The 23,445-nt window shown below is 50.2% G+C and overlaps 1 protein-coding gene across 3 annotated transcripts in view; it reads right to left on the minus strand.

The window, feature by feature from the left end:
• BCDIN3D (BCDIN3 domain containing RNA methyltransferase) overlaps positions 1–23,445 on the minus strand; it is a 49,052-nt gene that overhangs the window by 24,261 nt on the left and 1,346 nt on the right. The window contains exons 2-5 of one of the 3 annotated variants that reach the window (XR_010376486.1): positions 20,364–22,050; positions 19,481–19,613; positions 17,925–18,033; positions 5,713–5,848 (exon numbers count right to left, since the gene is read on the minus strand). Coding sequence is in view for 1 of the 3 variants with exons in the window: in XM_064474463.1 (XP_064330533.1) it covers positions 21,436–22,050 (615 nt within the window). In the remaining 2 variants the exon portion in view is untranslated. Of the gene's footprint in view, positions 1–5,712; positions 5,849–17,924; positions 18,034–19,480; positions 19,614–20,027; positions 22,051–23,445 lie in introns of those variants that run through there. The other 2 variants (XR_010376485.1, XM_064474463.1) reach the window with 2 other exon arrangements.

Genomic DNA, 23,445 nt, shown 5'->3' on the forward strand with positions numbered 1-23,445 from the left:
AATTTGTTTGGTCCACATCCCCAGGAAGAAGTACACAGGGCTGGAGGGGCAGACGCGGAGCCAGCAGCCAAGGCTTTGGGGAGCTCACCGCTGTTCTGCCACCAGGCTCCCATGTGGCTTTGAATCATGGAGCAGCTCAGGCATGTTTCAGGAGCTGAAGGGTTATTGCACAGGCCACCACACTCTCACCACCATACTCATCTACGCAAAGCTTCCCTGTGCTAAAGATTTCCCCTGCATCTCTGCAAAGGGGAACTTCTGTGCGCCTGGGACCCAAATCCGTGCTGGGGAACCACACTTCCACGCAGCCCCTCATTTCAGAGCTGCCCTTCCAGAGCACGGGGTGTTTCTTGGCGCTCCTCGCCCCAAAACACCCTCCTCTAAGGGGAGGTCCTGGGAGATCCAAAACGGACAAGGCCCCCAGAGGTGCTAGAGGACCCGAGATGGGGAGCGTCTCTGCTCTGCTGTTCGCTACCCACCTGAGAGAAACGCTGCACTTTCAGGGTCAGCTCAAAGGGTACAGGGGCAAAGGACGGGTCCCCACCTGTTAAATCTGGTTTCTCAAACTGGCAGGGATGGGAAAGCGGGGAGCTATTACAAGGTGCTCCCAGCTCAGGAGATGGCACTTTAGTGCAGAGCTTCCCCTGGAGGCAGGACCCAGCAGAGACCTTCTGACAAAAGCCCTTCGAGCTGGAGGAACAATGCCGGGTTTGTGCAAGGCTGCACGACTCCAAAGGTGCATGAGGCCCAGAGCATGACTGCTCTGAACAGCCGGCGTCCTGGTAAGGCAGGGTGGGGCCGAGGCCCTGCGAGCAGGGGTGGGAAGGGAAAACACAGAGCTAGTGTTGCCCAGAATGTGGAAAAGGAAGGTTTCGGAGCCCTAGACATTCAACCTGGGGAGGACTGGAGGACAGGGTGGTCAGAGATGCGTGCTCACGGCCATGCTGGAAAGGGCAGGGGCTCAACAGCAGCCCAGTCCAGTCCGGCAAGACGAGAGTTTCTAGCTCTTTTCCCTCTCTGCAATACGGGTTTTGGGGGGTTGTTTTGCTGCTTCTGAGCCTTCACCACCCAGAGAACTGGGAGAGAGCCCCGAGGCCAGAGCAGCGGGCGAAGAAGCTGGGCTCCTGCGTTCAGTTCACGGTTCTAGGGCCCAGGAGAGAAGGCCCCAACTCACTCTTTCACTGTCTCAGTCACTTCACTGCTCTGTGCCTCAGTTTCCCCACTGACATTTGGAAAATATACATCAAGCCACATCATACCAGGGCAACGATTTTACACAGCAGAATAATTCCTGCACTCCATGATGGGAGCTGAGCTATGTCCGAGATAGCCACACTGCTTTGGGACACCCGTACCTGCCCACCCACCTGTCCTTCCCCCTTACCGTACTACTGCTTAAGCATTGACTTAATCTGAAGGGGTAATTTCTGCACCTATTCTTCCACTAGAGACACAGCCAGCCCTAAACCCAGCTGTTAAATTCACTGGGGAAGTCCTGGATCTTTTTTCCTTTGCCCAGTCGAAGGGCATCATACCCCTTGCCCCCTTGAGAAATAACAGGCAGTACCATCAACTCAGGATCTCAGAATCCCCTTTGGGGCTTTGGGGAACAGTCCTACAAGGGCAAGGATGCTGAGCCAGCATGGTAATCAACACAGCGGCCGACAGATTTAGCTGCTGTTAAGGGGATCGGTGGTATAAAGGCAAGCTCTTCCACATTACCTGGTGAGCTACATCTGTGCAATCCAAAGCACAGCCATCTCCAGGTAAAACCGTATCAGTTTCAACTCCAAGAGGCTTCCCAAAGATGATCTCAAACCCTGTCTGGAGCCAAAGATTGGAGCATCTGCCCAAGCGTGGGGAAAGGAGACATCAGATGTCCAGAACATGGCCCAGGTTGTGAGACAAAGCCCAGGGGCAAAACCCAGTGACAGATAAATCCATGTGCTGAAAGCAGGGGGCAGAGCTGATTTTGGTGGGGCAGACTCTGGCAGGGAAGATCACCAAGGAAATATTCACGTCTGCACAACAGCGACTGGGCTGGAGTCCAGAAAACAAGCCAGAGCAGACATAGGGAAGCAGCAGGGCTCCTCTGCTGTCTTCCAAGCAGGGAGAGTCTGAGCCCCAGACCACATCTAAGCGCTCTGCATACCTGCTCCGCTGCCTCTCGGGGTGGGGAGCACCCAAGTGTGAGCTCCAGGCTCCCTCTCCTGGGCAGGTGACACCACTGCAAACGCCTCCAAAGACAAGGCTCAGAGGCCTCCACAAGCCCTGGATCCCATAAGTTGCCACATCCCAAACAACCCCCTCCTTCCTTCCAGCAAGCCCAGCCTCCCAGGAAAATAGGGAAAACAGCTCCCAGGCACTGAGAAAGAGGACACCAAAAGCGCGGCCAAGATCTCTCCCTGGATGCTTCAAGAGGGTAGAACAGTGGCTACAAAGGTAGACTGAGACACAGAGGTTTGCCCAATCCAAAAGCAAGTTCCTCACCCACCAAGAACTCATGTCCTGGTAGAAATCATGCCTGTGACCTGGCCTGGCTGGCCCAGATTTGTGTCACTGCACACAGACTGAGATCTCATTCCTTCATAGCCCACACACACTTTCAAATCAGTCTGAGGATCTGCTTAGGGAAGGCAAATGAGTTCCCAGCAGAGCTACCAAGAGTGAGAAAAACCTCCCTCGATCAGATCCCACCAGTCCAGGGAAATGAACCTGCCACCTTCGCCTCCTTGGTGTCTGGCTTCGGTGAATAACACTGAAAGCTCTGGCCAAGGGCTGTGCTGCCAGGCCCCCTCTGAAAAAGGCCATGGACCCTTTCTAACCTGCAGACACATGACACTTTCTTGTCCTTTTAGAGCTAAATCCTGCAAGAAAACACCAAAAATAACTTTTATAAAGAGACAATCTATGTTTTCCTTTGGAAACTCAGCTTTCAGCCCATCTGCTCCCCATGAAACAGCTACGCAGCTGCATGTGGGCGCATTTCTGGTTCTTCTCCCACCTCTCTTTTCCCTCCAGATGTAGGGATGCGCCTTTGGGCAGACGCAAGGAGAGCCCACCCAACAAAACAGCTCACAGACCTGGTCTCAGTGCAGACAGCCTATCTTCTAGGGGTCCACAGGGCTCTGAGCAGCCAGGCTCACAGAGACAAGTAAATTTAGACTGGGGAAACCTGCTGCAAGCTGAGCTCATGCTCTGTACTGGAGGGGAGGACAAAAATCCCTCCGCATGTTCCATGTGGGAAGTAAGATGGAAATGTGTTCCTGCGGTGGAGAAAAGATGGCCTAGAGCTCTAGAGACTTTCCACTACACCTAGTCCCACTGAGTCCAATTGCACCCTTCCAAAAATACCCCCAAGCCCACTCCAATTTCCAACCTGGTTTAATCTACCAAGTCCTACTTCACCCACAGCTGCTCCCCCCGGTTCCAGCTCATGTCTGGAGCGACTCCAAGAGACAGGGCACAAGACAGGAGGAGAAAGACGGATCCCCCAGGCTCATCTCCAAGGCCTGCCACCTGGCACAGCCGTTTCCAGGGATTGAAGCAGCTCACCCCAAGAAATCAGCCGTTGGGAGAAGGAACTCCTCAAGTCTCGAGCACAGACAAGAGTTTAGTTTCCTTTCCCTGCATGATCTTGGACAAAACTGTGCCTCAGTTCCTCCTGTTTGTTTTTGCCTGCAGCATAAGATGGGACCAATTTGAGGGAGTTATAATTTAGTTTTCCTAACCAAATGCTCCAGCCCAGGACAGAGAGTAGGGAGTTCAGCAAGCAGGAAGGAGGTTTAACCATCAGGCAGGCAGCAACTTGCACTGTCCCTACTGTCTAGTGAGCTTGAAGAGATCTCCAGCCCCACCAAGGGGCACCCTTGGCTTCCCACCCATCACCTCTCTGGCTCTTGGGGGACACAAAACGAGCCACATTTGCTGGGGGGAATCAGCCTCTTTGCAAGCCCCAGAAATCAGCCACGCTGGCTGCAAAGCCAATGCTGTAATTGTCTCCAGGGCACCTGGAGAAGGGAGGAGAAAGCAAGGAAGGGTGGAGGAAAACATGCCCAACCCCATCAGCCCATCCACACCCCTCCACACCTCCCTTCGCAGGGAGGAGCAGCAGTGGCCGGCACTGGCTTTTCTGACCATATAAGGCCAGGTTTTTCTCTCCATGGCCAATCCGGGGAGGAATGTGAACACCTGAGACTTGCCCAGTTTGCCAGGGCCCATCCTCCCCTGCCCACGCCCTGCCTCCTCTGCCAGGTGTGCAGAGCTCTACCTGCAGCAGGGGAATGGAGGCCACCTCCACACAGCCCCCTCCACACCTGGCACAAAACAGGGGGGAAATTCTGCCCTGTGTGAATCATCACTGGGGACAGTGGCCCACTCGGGGCTTTTCTCTCCTGCAGCCTTTCAGTCTCCCCAGGGTGGCCAAGCTGAGCTCAGGCTGTGTGCTGCAAGGCTGGGTTGCCCCTTTCTTTCAACTACTTCCAGTTATTCATGATCTCAGACATGTGAAACACCTCTTCTGTCCTGCAGCCATCCTTGTTGCTTAGTTTCCATCTCTACCTGCACCTGGTTGGCTCAGGGCAGCCCTGGGGTCTCTACCTCCCAGACAGAGCCTGGGAGACAGGAGCCTGCACAGAGCTGCTAAGGATCTCTGAGATGTCCTCAGCCTGGCTTTGGTTCAGGGGAACTGGATAATGGGGGGGGACTCCATGCATCACCCTGTCACAGCTGGGACTCCCAGCAGTACCAAAACCAGTGCATGACAGGGCTGGCAGTCTTCTAGCCCAGTGGCTCCCAGTCCTGGTACCACATCTCACTGCCTCAGCCCGAGGTGAGAAGAGGAATGAAGGACGAGGTTGGCCCATCACTTGGTGCACCCAGATTAGGGGAAAAAATAGACTCAAGCTGCTACCAGCCAGGAGGGACGTAGCGGAGACCCTGAGCTGCCAACACCACCAGCCCCCAGCCCCGCAGTCCCGTCTCCAGGCCCCAGCGATGCCCACGCCAACTCTGCCGTGACTCCACATGCCAGCGCCCTGACCAAACGAGCCTAAGAATTTCAGAGAAACCAGTGTTCCCTTGTTGTGCTGCCAAGAATCAGTACCCACCTGCCAACAATCCTGGTTAGAGCGGGACAGATTCCAGGAGAGTTGTGTCAGCTCACTGCCCTTGGGCTTATGGAGTGGGAGTGCCAACAACTCCCACACCTCTGCCTCCAGGCATGCCAGGGACTCGCACACACAGCAAGGCAGCAGCTGCTGCTGCTTCAACACACTCCCCACCCAGCCCAAATTCCTGTGAATCCACAAGGCCATCACAGGCCAGGAAGAAGACTCACCTGAATCAAAATGGCAATAAGGTTGGCCATCTGATGTTTGCCCATATTTAATCCTGCTCAGCCCTCCAGGAGGACGGAGCCCCAGTATAGGGGCAAAAAGAGTGGGGACCAGTGTGTGTGGGAGGGCAACGTTTTGTTCCCTGGAAGGTGAGAGTCAAAACAATATTTCCCAGCACCTCCTCACCTGCTCTCCCCTCTATGCACACACCATTTATGCTACAGAGCAACATCACCCGGTGGCAGTGGGAGTCTCTGGGAATCCAGGGCAAGAAGCAAAGGGGCACTGGGCAAAGCAGCAGCTCTACCCACAGATGGGGACATGAACAAGATTGTCCCTGCCTGGCGGGGGGGTGTGGATTGCGGCCCATGCTAACCTTCATCAGCTCTTGGCAGAGATGGGGACGTTCCTCCTTCCTGTGTGGAGAGTTTGTGGCGGCTTGGAAAGGCCAGCCTCTCCAGAGCACCGTCATGATGCCAAGGATAGATGTGCGTGAGCTGGTGCCCATTTTGCTGAGCAAAGAAAGGAAAACAGAAAGAAGGTCAGGTCAAGTTACTACTGGTGATCAGGACTGAGGCTTTGCAGCTCAGACCACGGCCTGCCTGTACCAGGTTTTGTAAGCTCCAAGCTCAGTGTGGTCCAGAGACCATTTACAACCTCACACCCATCCTCTTCACTCTGCACGGATGCTAGCTAGTCTGAGACAGCTTTCAGCTGTGGAGCCTGACAGCACATCATGGCACGGACTGCAGACCTTTGCTGGTGGCTTAACCTTGCTAGCAGGCACTGCTAGCACAGAAGACCTGCTCCCTTAGGCCTTTATAGACATTAGCAACCAGAGCTAGTAACTGGGGTTCAGAGTTTGTTGTCTACTTGAGAGGTCATGCTGCAGCCTCAGCTACTGCATCCTCTCTGCTAGCTTTAAGCATGGCCACATAAACACGTATCCCTCAACATCCTCACCAGCAACAACCAAGCACTCGTGGTGCATGTGAGGGGGTGGAAGAAGCCCAACACACCGCTCATGTCCACCCTTGGGAAATGGAGATAGTTTGGGCACAGACTGCCCAGCTGTGCTCCCTCCCAGCCTGACAGACCTCTCCAATGCACAAATATACCTGATGCAGCACACTGAGTCGAGAGCCATGGAGGGGCCTGGGTGAGCTGGGGCAGTGCCCAGTGCACAGGGCAGGGCAACAGAAAATATTTGAGATTGCAGGTTGGACGAGATGAGTCACACACAAGGATGGGCAGTCCAGCTGCTGGAGCTGCCTGCTCAACTCTCCACCCCTACCGGCACAGTACCCTGGGAAGCTGCTAACCGTGGGAACCAGCATATTGCAGCAGGCCGAGCGAGTACAAAAACATGGCTGTTGCTGAGAGGAGATTAAAACTGTCCATCTCTGCAAAGCAATGACTTAGTGAGAGGAGCAAAACCCGTGAGCTCAGCAGGTCTAGGTGCTCGAGATTGGCTGCTCAGCCTGGCAGGATCCCCGTGGCAATTGGCCAGGTATTCATAACATAATGGGAACAGTGCTCACCCATTCCTGCTGGGGCCTGCGTGTGTTTGTGAGATTTCATAGACACACCCTTCAATTCAAGGCTTTGGAAAAAAAGCTCAGCACCTGGGGAGGAGGGGGAGAAAGAAAAAGGGAAGGAGCCACTTCAGAGCTGAGGAATCCCAGCTGTGACTCACCGCAGGGCAGGCGGCGGGGGCTCTGACGCAGGAAGCAAACAGGGCTGGGAACGCCAGGGAGAGGGTCAGGGAGCCGTCTCCGTAGCCCTGCAAGGGGATCTTGCAGGGCAAGGCAGTCCCCGCTGCGCAAAGGACTCCTCCACTAGCCTCACCCAGAATCCAGCCTCCTCCTGCAAAGGGGGGCTGGTGCCATCAGGGTCCAAGTTGTGCTCATGGAAATGGGCCTGGCTATTTTTTAGCATTAACAAGCCTGGCATGCATGTTTTCCAGCTCCCTAACGCCCATGTGCCCAGCTCTACCCACCTCTATGGCACCAAGATCAACTCCAAGAGTCTCAAAATCTCCTTTGTCTCCAACATTTCTCAGGCTAGCGATATCCCAGTGCAACACCAAGGCCTTCCCTGGCCAGCAATCTCTGCCACCCAGCAAACGCTGGCCCCTTTGAAATGCCCCACCAACACACCAAGAGGAAAAAAGTTGACACTTAGAAAAGGGACTATAAAACTTCTGGGGTTTGGTTTCCAAATCTTCCGGAGCCTTACTGTGTAGCCAAAGCGATCTGTCAGCTCCTTGGTGCGGGATAAGCACAGGAGGGCTGAAAGATACCACTACCAACATAGGAATGCTGGTTTGGTGCCTTTTGTGTAGTTTGCAGGGGTTAGAAATACAAGGCAAGGAGTAAGGTAACACCAATTCAGATCCATAGCTGCAGATCCACTCTAGATTTAAACCTGCCTGTCCCACTGACCTCAGCAAGGTGTAAATCCAGCATTCCCTTAGCACTTCACTGGACAGAAGCCTGTGAAACTTTAGTCAGTAATGCTGCACCAGTTTAACCACCCAGTGCAGCTCTCCCAGTGGGTGACACTGTTTTAAGTCCCGGTACCTGAAGTCTGGGCAACATGGAAGAAGAGTTGCTCTCCTAGTTCAAACCAAAGCTCCAGCCTACCAAGAACAGAACACACTCAGAAACTGGGACCCCAAAAGACTTACAAACTAGACAAGGGGGAACAACTCCAATTGTCTTTTTCTTTTAAAGCAGCAGGCCACAAGATACTAAAAATAAAATTAAGTTTATTTTGCCTTGGATTTGCCCAGGGGCAAACCCAAAACGGAGCAGCATGCAACATTTACCCCTCACAAGAGCCAGACCTGAGCTCGCATCGGACAAGCCCTTTGCTCCCACAGATTGCTGTTCAGCCTCTATGTCGGTGCTTTCTCCAACCTAGTTTTGAGTGCACCAAGGTGGCGTGGATGAAACAGGACTCCATCCATACACGCTCCGCTGGCAGCTTCCCGGACAGCCAGCTCATACTCACGGCAACAAACACCTACAGGACACGTCCTGACCTGAGCGCTGAATTCAGTTCTCCCTGGAGGATTCGCCCACGTACATATCTGGAGTGTGCTCTGCAGATTACACAACGCACGTTATCTAGGGCAACAACGACAAGTGGATCCAGAGAAAAGCCCCTGATTTTGCAAGGTCCTGGGGGATCCCAGGTGGACCAAGACAGAAGATTCAGTGGTTGGCAGGACTGAATTTCAATGCAAAATGACTGACTATAACCCAGAAACATGAACTTCTGCCTTGCTGAAAGCTTCTCAGTCCTTGGCGAGACCTTACGTGGAGTAAGAAGCAACTCAGGGTCACATCTTTGAATTTATAAACTAGTCCTTGACTGCAGCAATGCTCCAGCCCCTTGCACTGGTTAAAAACCTGCCTCACAACTGGAAATAGCCTCTTGGCTGCACCTCCTATTCACCACTGGATTCTGGGATGGATCAGCATTTCAATATCTCGTTCCTAAAGCAGGCTGGTCCTATGCTATTGCTACCCTGACCAGGAAAGAACCCCAATTCTTCACTCAAGCAAAGGAAACAACCCAGAGCAGCATAGCTGTGCTTGTCCATCCAGGTCCTCCAGCTGCATAAGGAAGAGGCAGCATCAGCATGGAAAGACTTATGTTGGTCCTGAGCCTCCTAAAACCCTGCTATCATCATAGGTCTGAGATTAACCCTAGGTTTGTACCTGAAGCAGGTACTTGACAGTGCTAAGAGGACATTGCTGTTGGGACCAGCTTGCCACTGTACTGAGGACGCTGCTGTCCACAAGCAGCAGCGCTGGCAAATTAAGACTACCTTCAGCCTGACCGTTCAACGCCACGCCATCACCTTGCTCCTGATTTAATGCTGCTAATAACGAGCAGTGGCATCTGCCCCTTCTCTGCCAGCTTAAACCTAAGTGGAATAAGCAAAATTTCAGCGAGCACTGGCTACAGCAGTGTAGTGGGACCAGAGTCCCCGGGGATTTTATGGGGGCTGGACTGCGCCCCTCAGAGTTACTTTTGTGCCAATTTCTCTGCAATTTACTGCAAAGTCTGAGCTTTTTGCAAACCATCCCAGCCATGCAAGGAATGGGGTGGGGATGTTTTGACATGGAGTTCTTGGATCACTTACACATCCCACCCTGCTCCCTCCGTGCTCACCTTTTAATGCTCTCTGTGTGCTCTTGTTTCTCAAGAACATCGAGCAGAGAGCAATACAGATAGCGTAATTTAAGAGAAAACAGACTGCAGGGAGCAAACGCTGCACAGACCAGAGTGAATATGCACAGCCATCAGGCCCGGGCACAATCTGTGCATGTGAATGCAGCATCCAAGGCTACACCTGCGACTGTTCGCATGTACACAAACACATCTACGCACGCAGATGTGTGCGGAAGCATCTCTGAACCCCACTGCTCGTCTGCATGGGCTGCGAAGCCCAGTCTAAGAAATGCCACCACTTAACTGGAAATCTGAGGAGAGACTTGGCCTGGCAACAAAAAGAGAATGCTCGGAGCAGGTCCCGGCTGTTGGCGATGTTGGAGATGAAGGAGGGGCAGAAAGGCCCCTAATTAGCCTGGAGTGTATTTCTTTCAGCAGCAAATACCCTTTGTGCCTCCAGCTGCTAAGCAGAAGGGACAAAAACATTCCCCCTCACCAAAAAAACCACCCCTAAGAGATACAGAATTTGTGCTGCCTAACCAGACGTATTTAGCATTAGATTCACAGAATCCCAGCCTGGTGGGATTGTCAGGGACCTCAGGAGCTCATCCCATCCCACCCCCTGCTTGAGCAGGCACAGCCAGAGCAGGGGCACAGGACCGCATCCAGGCAGGGCGTGAATGTCTCCAGGGAAGGGACCCCACAGCCTCTCTGGGCAGCCTGTGCCCCTGCTCTGGCACCCGCACAGGGAAGGGGTTTGTCCTCATATTGAGGTGGAACTTCCCATGTTCCAGCTTGTGCCCGTTGCCCCTTGGCCTGTCGCTGGGCACTGCTGAAAAGATCCCGGCCCCATCCCCCTGACACCCGCCCTTCAGATATTTATAGGCACTGATGGGATCCCCCCTCAGCCTCCTCTTCTGCAGCTGAACAGACCCTGCTCTCTCAGCCTTTCCTCCCAAGGGAGATGCTCCAGCCCGATCATCTTGGCAGCTCAGTTCCCAATAGCTCAAGTTAATCCTGTGTACATCACTAACTTTACTAAAGCAGATCCTCAACTTTGTGTGGTAGCTCAACTCCAATTCACACTACCCCCCTTATTTTCTTTGCTTCCTGTTTGCTGCAGGTGAGGTTGGAACCAAGGCTGACAAACATTCCCTTATTCTTTGGTTAAATCCTACCCCATAAGAAAAAATTCAAATTCTTCCTACATTTTCACAACAAACAGCTGCTTCTTGCAAAGCAGAACAGACAGGTCTAACGCAGATGTACATGACTGCCCCTGTTCTTTGTGTTTGTCATCTAAGAAGCCTTGCAGAATCACATTTGTTTCGTCTGCAGTGAGATCCAGATTCGCTTTTATTCCTCTAACGCACTACTCCAGCCTTTCCACCTGAATCCAAAAACCTGCAAAATCCAGCAGGTCTCCAGATCCGGAGCTCAACTCTTGAGCCATGAACCTTGCGTGGATACAACCCCTGGTGAAGATGCCTGAAGCATCCCTACAAAGCAGTGCTCCTTTCACTTCTCAGATGCTGGTGAGAGCTTTCCTGAATTCACAGGAAGGTATTAGGGTTAGTAACGGCTCAATTACACACATGAACCACGCCAGGGAAGGACAGAACAGGCAGGAGTGACTTTAGTACTTCTAAAAGGGTAACAACAGATTTAGCTAGGCATCCTGGGGTAGAAGTAGCCTCCCAGCACACACATTCGTGTCCCCCAGCCCATGCAAATACTGCTCTGAAGTTAGGAGAGCCATCAGGGCAGGCAAACGGCCCTTGGGCTGGGGAACCTCAGGAGACACAGCCAGCTCAGGCTTTTTTTTCCACCTTGCTGGGAAAGGAGAATTCAGAGGCTGGGCCACCCAGCCCCAGAGGGCTTTGTCAGCATTGTTTGCAGCAGGGAGCAGGTTGCCGGCCCCGCCTGGCGCTTCCCTTTGTGCATTTGCTGAGCTCTGATCTTACAGCGTCCATTGCCGTGGGGAGGGAACTGCTTGCAACCAGGACAGACGGCTCCAACCTACTTTTGCTGGGTTTTGCACAGAAGGCAAATCTTGGAGGCTTCAAAGCTTCCACATCAGCAAACTGTCTGACAAGTGCCTTCCCTGATGTCTTGTCAAAGAAATGCCAATGTTGGGGAAGTGTGTGTGGGGGCGTTCTCTTCTATGTGGAAGTGCCCAACTTCTGTATTATATTCAGGAACAGCTCATCTGCCGCCCTCTTCCTCTCCCCCAGCCCCTCAGGCCCAGACCCAACCTGCTCTTTGCCATCTCCAATGCCCCCCAGTTCCTGTTGTGCCATCGTGCAACCACAGCACAGGTGCCTCTGCCCCACAGCAGGTGCACATGCAAAGCAATTCCTGTGATGGGGGGAAAATGAGCTGTTCTCCCATCTTATCACACAACCAAATTTGTATTTCTGTTACATGATATCTGTAGACATACCACAGAGAGAGGAACCAGGGTGAGCCACTCTCCATGACCTCCCTCTAAGAGATCCGATGGCCCCCTTGCACGTCTCTGGTCTTTAAGAGTCAAAGTCTTTAAGATTACCATTCAACGATATTACACAAGGTGCTGCAATAGCAACTGATGGACTCGGTGGGCCCACCTGCCCTGGACCCTGAAATCAGAGCAGGGAGTTGAAAGGAACCAGGTTCTGCATCAACCAGTTGCTCCACTGATGACAACTGTGACAGTCATTAATGTACTTCTACAGGGAACATTAGGTCCCCTGGAAACCTCCAGGTACCTTCTTGGTACATGCCTCTTCTCCTCCCTGTCTCTACACACACATCTTGCACATACACAACATTATCAAGTTTACTGGTGGCTTTACAAGCATTTACACAACCAATAAAACATTCTTTTGCCTTGCACTTGTGCCAGCTCTTTGTAAATCCTTCACACTCCTCCTTCTGAGCCTGGAAGAGAACCAGGCCGCCTCTATCAATACTGTTCGTTGTAGTTTACAGCTTACAACTCCTTAAAAAGACTTTCCTCCCTCTCCCCTAAGCCTCTACCCTTCTGAGTCATGTTCTGCACAATGCCTGAAGTCAGCACTTCACACAAACCAGATGAAGCTGGTCTTCAGAAAAAATGCAGACACATGCATACAGAGCAGGGAACAGCTACCAGCCAGGACCTGCAGCCTTGGCAAAGAGCGGAGCGAATTTGCTGGTGACAGCACCAGCTAGAAACGCAGATCAAGAGAGAACACGGAGAAGCAGAGCAGCCCTCTGCCCTCCACCTCCCCCGAAGGCAAAGATCACTGTTTGGGACACTAACTAGTCACCTGGGAAACCTGCACCTCGGGGAGAGAAAGGCCTAGCACAGGCTTGTTTTTTCCTTTGCATTACTCTGTTTTTCAACCTACAGCTCAAGGAGATGCATCCTTTGGCCTTGGGAATCCCCCCCAAAATCAGTTTTGCACTGATGTTATTCAAGGTCAGATGAGATTCCTACTTTCGGCATCAATAATGCAATCCTCAGGAGAAAAGAGCTCATAAATACACAGGCCGTGGCCTTTGGTACCCCAGGAATATCGAATTTGATTCCCAAGCCTCATCCACATTTACTCTCCTTTTCTTCCTCCCCCCTCTCCAAAGCAGCTATACAGCTCACCACTCCAGTGAGGGCCCTGCTCCCTTTCACCAAGCCATAACCTTTCAGACAGTATCTTTTCCACTCAAGGCTTAATACTTAATACACATTCCCATGCTCTCAGGTTCAACACCTTTGCTCTCTTATGGCTTTCCATGAAGGCGATGCTTGCCCTGAGCAAGGTACAATGCGTCACGGAAGAAGCCAAACCATTTTGGAAAGTCCCCCAGATTGGTTGAAGCAAGGTAAAAAGGTGCTTTCACAGGTTTTTCACGTGGCTGCCCGGATCCAAGGACAAGGTTTTCCACAGAGGTGACCTGCAGTGGGCTCAGAAATGATCCAGAGCAAACCAAAAGCAGATCTTTTCTCAAGCATTTGTCTCGAGTAACAACTGCGGGTATTTTGAGGAAAAGACTAAGCAACACCTGCTTAAGTAATGGTTAAGATGTGGGGTTAAAACTCAACCTGAGTCAGTAAGGAATGCACTGCAGGTCCTGCTCTAGGGGCTGGAGGACCATAAATAATTCAGCATCTGCCCTACTTAGCCATCCCGGACAACGGGAGCCAGCGTGGGTCAGGCTGGGAATGTCCAGAGAGAATGCAGCAGTTACTCCAGCAAATCAGTCCCTGCAGATCCGAGAGAGTCCTGGATAACAGCCACTAGGCACATTCCTGAAAAGCCCTCACAACTTTCAAATACTGCCCTGCTAATTCACTTGCCTCCATGCACGAGCAGGAATGAGGTCTAATCCCTGACGTAATGCAAGGGCAGCCCTGCAGAGGAGACCTCCTGCCCCGGTACCATCAAGGCACTGCAGCTACAGGAGGGAATTTATGTTCTCTAGGTAGAGCCTGACACCAGGCCCCACACAGGGCAGCTCGCATACAGCTCCCCTGCCCCCTTTTACGCTCATGCTGGGTCACCTGCTCTGACAGGACACAAAGATGCTGGCTGTATTAGAAGGGTATGCTAAAACCTTCACTCTCCTGGATGCTTTCTTCACAAAACATCAGGAAATTCTTCCCCAACACGCAACCAAGGATCATTTCCCTCACACTAGCCACTTCACAGACAAGCTTTTCCCACCACCATCTCACATGCCTGAAACAGTGATCGTCTAGGAGGTAATTGAGATTAAAGGGACACGGAGAAGGAGATGAGCAGTCTCAAGGGCCAGCCAGGAGAGGAGCCGCCCTGCTTCCTTTCTTTTGATCTCTGCAGAGAACACCACGGAGCTGCCCTTCTCTTTTGATGTGTCACCCTACAGCTTGTTCTCTCGCAGGAGGGCAGGCCTGTTGCAGCATGACTGCTCCTGGATTTCAGCTACTGGGGTAACAAAGCTGCATTTCAGCAGCTTCTATGCATTTCACAGACTTCAGAGTCACTGGGTTGACCCCAGGCATGGAGGGGAACCGAGGAGGCCAAGGAGGGACACCACCCTCAGACTCAGCTCTAACTAAATCCTTGTCACTCACATGGAAGATGCATGAATTGCTAGGACAACAATAAGACAGAGTTAATTAATATGGAATCATGAAGCACTCCACTCCAGGAAACAGAGCAGAGGATCTGCAGTGCCATGTCTAATCTTTGGCCCACCATATATGACTTAGATGAAAGGGGTCAATTACAGAGGCACTTATCTGAAGTGTATTCTGCTATGGAAACAGCCCTCCTTACCCTCCCTGCGTCACAGTAAGGTCCCCACACCAGAGCAAAGGAGTTTAGAAAGCTCTACTACTCTGAAAACATTGTCACTCAAAATAAAACCTGCTCAGGGTCACGCCGTTCTGTGAAGGATCCAAGGAGGGAGCAGTTTTGTTGCAAGTCAAGATAACAATCCAGGCAGCTGATAATAAGCATTTTATAAGCCTGATGTACAGCCGATTGAACTTGGACTGTCTGGTCATAACAAATAAGGTCTGCATAGCATTTCCTATTTACTCAAGAGCTTATCACACCAGATGTCAGCCTATGCTTTCCAGTGAAATAAAGAGTGCAAGATGACAGGTCCAAGGAAAGGAGCAGCTTGCCCAAGTTCCACAGCCAGCTGGTGACAAGCCTGAGAAAGGAACCCATCCTTCCCAACCTAGAACAATGGTCTTTTAGACTTGAGCCCCTTCAGTCCTTGTCAGAGCGTTATAAGCATATTCCAACCCCTGATCATGACCCCAAGCTTTCTTCTTCAAACTCAAGACCCCTTTGGAGTCCAAACCTAGTGGGTGACCCAGCTCTAAGGTAACAAGGACACTCTCCCGCATAATTAAATCCAGGAAACTCAAGCTTGAGCTGATAAGAGAATTGGTGGCAAGGCTTCTGCACATAACGCTCCAAGGGACTTTTGTGCAAAGGCCTGTGGGAAGCCAAGCCTCCCACCCATGTTAACACACGTGAATCTAAGGGGAAAACTGAGGTGCCTGCAACAAAACCCTGAAGACTAAAGAAGGAGTCCACTGCAGGACAAGCTTCCCACACACCACTTATCTGTATATCAACTTCTCCACCAGGTCCACAGAGCCTGCATCTGAGTCTTGGAGACTCAGAAGAGACCGTTCTCACCTAGGCATCAAACTTAAGCGTACATGGCTAAGCATTTTCATTTTCATAACCAACAGGGCTCAAGGAAGTGAACAGCTAATCTTTTAGACACACACCCCCCCGCCGACCTCCTCTAACTTGACCACCTACCAAGTGTTCCTCATTTACAACAAGGCCAAACAGGACCAGCCTTCAGCATAGGTCCACAGTGAACCTCAGACTCACACCTTGGGTTGGTGGTTGCTTTTCCCCCCAAGCCCGCCCACCCCCTCCCAACTCCGCCAAAAGGGCTCTGTTTCCTCACACCACCAGCTCACCTAACAAATCAAAATGCTGCAAGAGAACTGGCTCACGCGTGGTAAAGAAAAGACATCATGTGTTTGGTTTGTGGCTGGTTTTTTTCCTCAGGTTTCCACACTGCCAGAAACAGACGCTCATATTTCCACGGGTTGACCCCTCTCACTTTTCTCCTTTAATTCACAGGCAGCAAAGTGTCAGGAAGAACAAGAATGAACTTGCCCTCAGCTGAGCAAAGGAAATCCGAAAATCTGCAGCTTCTGCCTTACAAGCTTGTAGCAACAAGCTGCTGGGTTTCCAGCTAGAGGAAGCTGTTTATGGGAGCAGACATGTTGCTGCCAACTCTCAGCCCCTAAACCTGATGCCTCTACTCTTGGGCTGGTCACACATTCTGGGGAAAGTTGAATTAAACCGTTTTTTAAACCATGTCACCATTTAGAAATGCTGATGAACAGCGTCTGCAAGGCTGTCAGTACACATATGTGTAAGAAGGGCAGCAGACAGCAGGGAGATAGGTGCTTACAACAGTCATTTGCTCTGGCAGCTGCAAACATTAAACTGATAAAATGGCTGCTGTGGCACCACGTTTACAGGCTAAACTTTCCCCCAGTGCATGCATCCTTTGTACTCATCCAGCACAAGAATCTAGGAAACGGCAAACTGTCTCTTAGCATAAGCAAGAGTTAAAGTTAAGAAAAATTTAAAAATAATAATAATAATAAAGGACCTCTCATTGACTCCCATCTAAATCTTACTTCCTACAAAGGCTAGAAGCAACCACAGAATCATCCGGAAGCTGGAACTTCCAAGTTCTCAGCCCCAACTTTGATGCCACCTTACGCACTAGATGCTCTACCTCTTCTGCCTAGATTTTTCCATCCACGGAAGGGGGATAATTAGCTGCTACTTGCTACACAGCAGTGGCGTGAGACTTAATTAGTCTGAACACTTTGAAGGTATGGTACCTAATTAATATCTGAAGTGGCTGCAGTGATTATTATGAACAATGGCATAGCTCACAGCTGATGGTACAGCTCAGCTCATCGGTATTTTTCATTCTCAAAAGTGCTGTGCAAACATACAGCCAATATTCCACATCAGAAATCTCCATGGTGGTGGGTGCTTATCAAGCTCATTTTGTGGATGGAAAAATCAAGGCAAGGTCTGATGGAGCCCAGCAACAATCCCAAACCACAGAGCATGGGAACTTCACAAGGCACTCACATGGGAACTCCTCGCTTGCTGCCGGGACAGAAGAGGGCAGCAGTTTTACAGTGCCATCACAGTGCCCTCCCACATTTTGGGGTCTGTTTGGAAATGCTCAGCTATACGTGCTCAGTGCAAGCGTTGAATTTAGCAGGCTCCTGTAAGCCACCATAAGGTTGGAGCTTTAAGGGTAGGAAAGAGCAAGCGGGATCTCTTAACTAACTCTCCACTGCGCGCACACACACACACACACACACACACACACACACACAAGTATTGTGGCACACAATGAGTGAGCCAGGACAGCTACGGGACCTACACACCAGCACAGCCCGACGCCATACGCTCCCAGCTGAGTAGTGGGAGCACAGCCCGCCCTCTACACAGACAGGGAAGTTTCATCTCCCTTGTTTTAGCAGCAGCTGGGTTGGCTCCATCCTTGGATCACGGCGGAGCTGAACAAGCAGTACTTTCAGCCCAGAGGCCTCTGCTCCTTCCCTCAACCCAGGTACCCCGAGCTCTACAAGGGCAGCCACCCCCAGGACTCACACGAGCAAGGGCATCTCCATTTCACCCGCTGTACAATGAACAATTACCAAACAACTCTGCAAAGTGCTCTCAGCAATAGGCAGCGGAATTGTTGGTTTTAAGCCCCATCTTTACTTTCCTTCTGTCCTGCCTTCAGGAGACCTGGGAACACGTTTTAGCCACATTGCAAAATGCAGAGAGCGTATTTAAAAAAAATTCTCCAGAGCCTTACATAAGCACTGCAGTTGAGATCCACAGGCTCTCTTCTATCGCACTGTCACGGAGCTGGGTTCCCACCTGCCTCATCTCCTGACAGCTTCCTGGAAAGGAGAAGCAGCAACCTGAAAAGAAAAAGAGAGAGACTTCTTTTTTTCCCTCCTGCCTGCTAAAAGCATTGACTCCATTTTGAGCTCCTTAGCACCCCAAGAGCTGCAGAGAGATTTGCGTTGACAGTATTTTGAGCTGTATTTGTGGCAATATCCAAAGGATGAGAAACAAAACACACTACTGTGCCAAAGCCAAACAGAGCTAGTTTTGGAGCTCAGCCATTTCTGAGACAGTGGGACTTACTGATATTAGCAATTTAATAGTACAGACTTGAGAAACAGATAAGAAGTCATCACACTGTTACACACACACTGGGCCGGTTTGCAGGTCTGTACACGGCCAGCATGTAACAGCTGGAAAGAGAGAGATAAAAAACCCAATGCACAATCTTTCAACAAGCAGCAGCCCAAAAGGGACCCCCAGGCAGATACTGATCTATCACTGAGTGCATGAGGAACATAAAACAGGCCCTCTTTGAAGGCAAAGGTCATTCTAGATGGGCGCGGGGAATGTCCCCTGTGTGTAAATCTCTGGGTTGTCTACCTTCCTAGCAAGTGCGTAAATCCCCAGAGGAAAATGAAAGGCCAGAAATACTGTTCACCCTTTTAAAGTTGAGCACTGAACTGATAAGACCAGGTCTATTTTATGAATATTTCAAAGTAAACAGCAACTAATAGTGACACAACCCAAGAGAAACATCCCAAGGGGCAAGGCCGTAGGTTGCGCGATACTCCAGTGCCACCAGCCGCGCAACTTAGGAAACAGCAGCTAAGCAGAATGGAAGGGGAGGCTGAGCTGCCTGGTAGTGTTGCGTGAGCCAACACCCCTCCAGTCAGTGGAGCTCATCCATAGATTATAATGAATGTCAGATGAGGTGCTTAATTACCAAAGCGATAAACGGTATATATTAATAAGCTGCAAGAGAGATCAGGCACTTGGGTGAACCCTCAGGAAAATACATGACAAATTGGTTCTCCCTTCACTCCCACAGGGATAGTAAAATCAGCCCAGTCTTAAAAGTCATCTATAAGAAAATTAACAACCCCCACCACCAGGGAAGGCACGTTTCTTTGTGGCCAAGAAGGCAGAGAAGCCCTCAGGACTCCTGATGGGATTCCTAAATACTTTCTACAAAGCAGAACACCATGGAAACCACATTTATTTAAAGAGCCTCAAAGCCTTTCTGTGACCTTACTCAGTCCCTTTAAACACATGTACATATGCACACACTTTTTTCCACAAGTCATCTATGGATCCCAGCAGGTTTTCATCCAGAAGGCTGTGGCCAGCCAGAACAATCACAGGCTTCACTCTTTCATCTGACCCCATTGCAAAGGCAATCAAAGCTTTTTTTTCTTTCCCCCCCACTATCACTGCATGAGTAAATAACACGGAAGGCCCAGTAAGAACGTGAAGTAAAATGCACTCAAAGTTTCTCTCTGTCCCTGCACACAGGCTCACCTGGGCAGGAGAACTGCTAAACAAGAGCTCCTCCTGGAGGAGACATCCTCCTCGTCCCTCCTTCTCCAGCACCAAGCTCTCACGGCACATACCTGGGCTTCCCTCTCACCCCGCAGTAAGGAAGCAGCGGAACCTAGAAATTTGTAAGAGTCATCAGTTATCTATTTCTGTGTGTCATAGTCTACTCAAGTGAGGCTTTTAATCTGTTTAGACAACGCTGTAGAAATGTGACTCCTACTTACTGTCAAAGGTAACAACACCACTATGTATGAACTAAAGCTAGCAGGGATATTAAAATAAGAAAAATGAAGTTAAAACTAAGACATTTTGTTCACGTTTTCTTTCTTCCCAGATTTTACTGAATTAAAAAAAAAACAAAACCACCAAACCCCAAAACAACCCAGTGAAGGTTGTAATACTTTAACCTTGGCCAAACATAGCTTCAAGCTTACCAAATCTTACTTGAGCCTGTAAATACAATGAAATTATAAACTCAGTTACCTGGGACTGCTTGGGTGTTGAAAACAATGTGAACAAAAAGAAAGATTAAAAAATCCAACACAGTATTTATGATAAAATTGAGTTATTTTTATTTCAAGGATATTATTATAAAAAGCACTTGCTGTGTTACACACTTCAATGAATACACACCCTACCACAGAAATCCACACTCCATGGAAGGATCACACCGCTACCAACCTCCAAAGCCCATCCCAGGCAAACCCCATCCACACTGATCACAGCCTGACCAGTATCATGGAATCACAGAAGGGTTTGGGTCAGAAAGGACCTTTCAAGGTCATCCAGTGCAACCCTCCAACCCCCCTGCCATGAGCAGGGACATCTACTAGACCAGGCTGCTCAGAGCCCTGTCCAGCCTGACCTTGAATGCTTCCAGGTGTCACGGTTTTAGCTGGGATGGAGTTAACTCTCTCTACTGCAGCTGGTGCGGTGCTGTGCTTTGGACTTTGTCTGAGAACAATGTTGATAACACACTGATGTTGTGGCTGTTGCTGGGCAGCGCTTGTACTAGTCAAGGACATTTCCAGCTTCACATGATCTACCGGGGGCACAGCTAAGAGAGGATTCAAACTGGCCAAAGGGATATTTCCATACCATGTAACGTCATGCCCAGTGCGGTACCTGGGAGGGGCTGGCCAGGGGAGGGAGGCAGCAATCGCAGCTCGGGGACCAGCAGCATCAGTCAGCGGGTGGTGAGCGGTTGTATCGTTTGTGTTTCTGGGGTTTTTTTCCCCTTTTTTCCTTTTCCATTTTATTATATTACCACTATTGTTATCATAATCATTACTGTAATTATTAAAATGTTCCTATCTCAACCCATAAGTTTTTTTGTGCTTTTGCTCCTCCGATTCTCTCCCCCATCCCACAGGGGTGGGGGGTGAGCAAGCGGCTGCCAGGTTTTTAGTTGCTGACTGAGGCTGAACCACGACACCAGAGATGGGGTATCCACAACTTCTCTGGGCAATCTGTCAATCAGACATCCTCTGCAACGATCAAACTTGCTTGTCCATAGCTGGTAAACAAGGTTATATGTTTTCCAAGAGCATTTTATACAGAAAACATGACAAGAAGCAGAACAGTGCATTGCACAGGTCAACAGAAATGTCCCCTTTGCTCAGAGCTCCAGGGGCAAAAAAGGCATGCTCTCTTCTTCCAGGGAATATTCTTGGTACACATAGAAAGCACATATGTAGCAACTCAGATTTCAAGAGCACTTTCTAGGAACAGCAATCTCAGAACCCACAGGGTAGGTTAAAGCTGCTGCTGCACTTTGCAGATGGAAAGGGAAAAAAGTCATGCAGACGTTACTTGCCTCAAACTCCCTACAGGGTCCAAGGTCTGGTCCCAACAGGGAACATGAATTCCTAGATCTGACTCTGTAAACAGACACCTCCTTGCCTATAAATTCATGAATGTAAAAGGCCATTTGTCAGTCACTGCTCCTGTTCTGAAGAGTCCCTGACCTCAGGATTTGAGCCATTTGATTTAAAAAGCAAGAGACTTCTGTCCCAGCTGGTGCTCCCAAAGCAACACACCAGCTCCATGGCACAGTCCTGTGTTAAGATTTGGGTTATCCTCTCCACCATATCGCCATTGATAGCCAGGGATCGGAAGTGATCAAAGTCATTCCTGCCCAGCTTCCGCAGGCGGCGTGCGGCTGCCCTATAGCACTTCCATGGCTGAGGTTCAATCAGCAGGTACTTGCAGAGAGAGGAGAGGAAGGACAGAAACTCCATCAGGCCACTATCCCCATGATTCAGGTGGATCCACATAGTCACAGACATACAAAAACCAATGTCAAAGGTGGAGCGGCCAAAGCGGCCCAGGTAGGAGCTCAGGAATGGCTCCCTGGCACTGGAGTCCATGATGTCCAGGTTGGCAAAGGATATGGAGGCAGGAAAGGGGCTGCACTGCTGAGCCCTCTCAATCAACACCGGATCAATGTCACAGCAGAGAAGGTTCAGATCCTTTCCAGCTGCAGGCTGGTCCAGGCTGCCTTCGCTTTCCTGAAGGCCAAGGAGATGCCTGTACAGAGCCACACTTAGCTCCTGCAGAAAGGAAAACAACAGGGGTTGACGGGGCCTGCCCTGCTTCATTAACACATCACCAAGCACACAGGATCCCACTCTCACAGCAAGGTATAACTGCCAGAGCTGGCAAAGCAAACAGAGCTTTCTCTCAATGAGGCTCAGAACAAGAAGCTCACTGACAATCTTCCTTTTTGTAGCAAAAAACCCCATCACAGTAGCCCCGACTATCAGAAAGTCAACCAGAGATTGGAATTAAACCTATATCACCCCATACTTGGGGTTTTGCTCCAAAACCTATGGGGAAAAGAGTTTTAGTAACAGGAATTTTGCTGGGTATCCCCATACACGTGGGGGAGAAGGCTCCACTGGTTTCCCTAGGTGAGCCTCAGAGTTCCCTAGTGACACTCAGAGCTACTTATAATGCCTAATTTAGAGTAACACTTTTCTGCTGCTGCTGCTAAAGTAAAACACATTCCCTGACCATTAGATTGTAGCATAAGATAGTTAACATGAAAGCTTTCCTTCGAATTTCCTTTCGCAGAGTGTGCCATTAAGTGGAAAGCGTATCAACCTTTCATTAAAGGAGACCCCGACGAGTTAGTTCCTCAATGACACCGGCTATGAGCGCAGAGCCCACACAAGCAGGCAGAGAGTGTCCTCTAGTGGTGAACTTCTTTGCATCTCGAAAGACCTGGACTGAGAACATTTTTACCTGACCTGTTTTACAAGTTCACCTGAAATAGGATCTAGAATTGTCCTTTAGAGAATGCCTCAGGTGGCCTTTCAAACCTTCTGGCTGGGGGAAGGGAAGCCATGGAAACAGCAGTACTTTTGTCCCCAGCCAGAATGCTGAATGAATAATTACTTCTAAGTTAATACATTGATAAAGTTTCCATCTGAAAAAAAATCTTTCAACACAGTTAAATTAAACACTGCACCAGTGTGCATCAGAGATGCACAGATACTTCGGAGTTACAACACAGCAAAGCTGCACACTGTGGAAAAGCCATGAGAAAAAAGCTGAACTACATAAAGAAAGGCAATGAACTTTCAAAATGGGAAATTCTACAAGATTCATCATCTTTGTCACAAGATCTTCAAAAGCATGTGACCAGGATTTTAGTTTCAAGTTCTGTCTCATGGATAAATGATGTGATACTACAGAATACACAACAGATTATGGTTTCTAGCTTCAGCCTTGTCCAGTGCCCCTGCTCTTAGGGCAGTCCTATAGCAGCTCTCCAGTGCTCGGACACCCAGCAACCCAGGGCACTGCAGGCTTAAGCCTCAGTGGGAAAACGGACAGACCCACCAACACACGCTCCTAAACCAACTCTCAGCAACACACCAGCTCTGCCCCACCCCTGCCTTCACCCCAGCCTTCACTCTCCTCTCACAGGAGACCTGTTGAGG

This window comes from Phalacrocorax carbo, chromosome 27 (assembly GCF_963921805.1).
Source record: "Phalacrocorax carbo chromosome 27, bPhaCar2.1, whole genome shotgun sequence".
In the NCBI taxonomy this organism is placed as follows: Eukaryota; Metazoa; Chordata; class Aves; order Suliformes; family Phalacrocoracidae; genus Phalacrocorax; species Phalacrocorax carbo.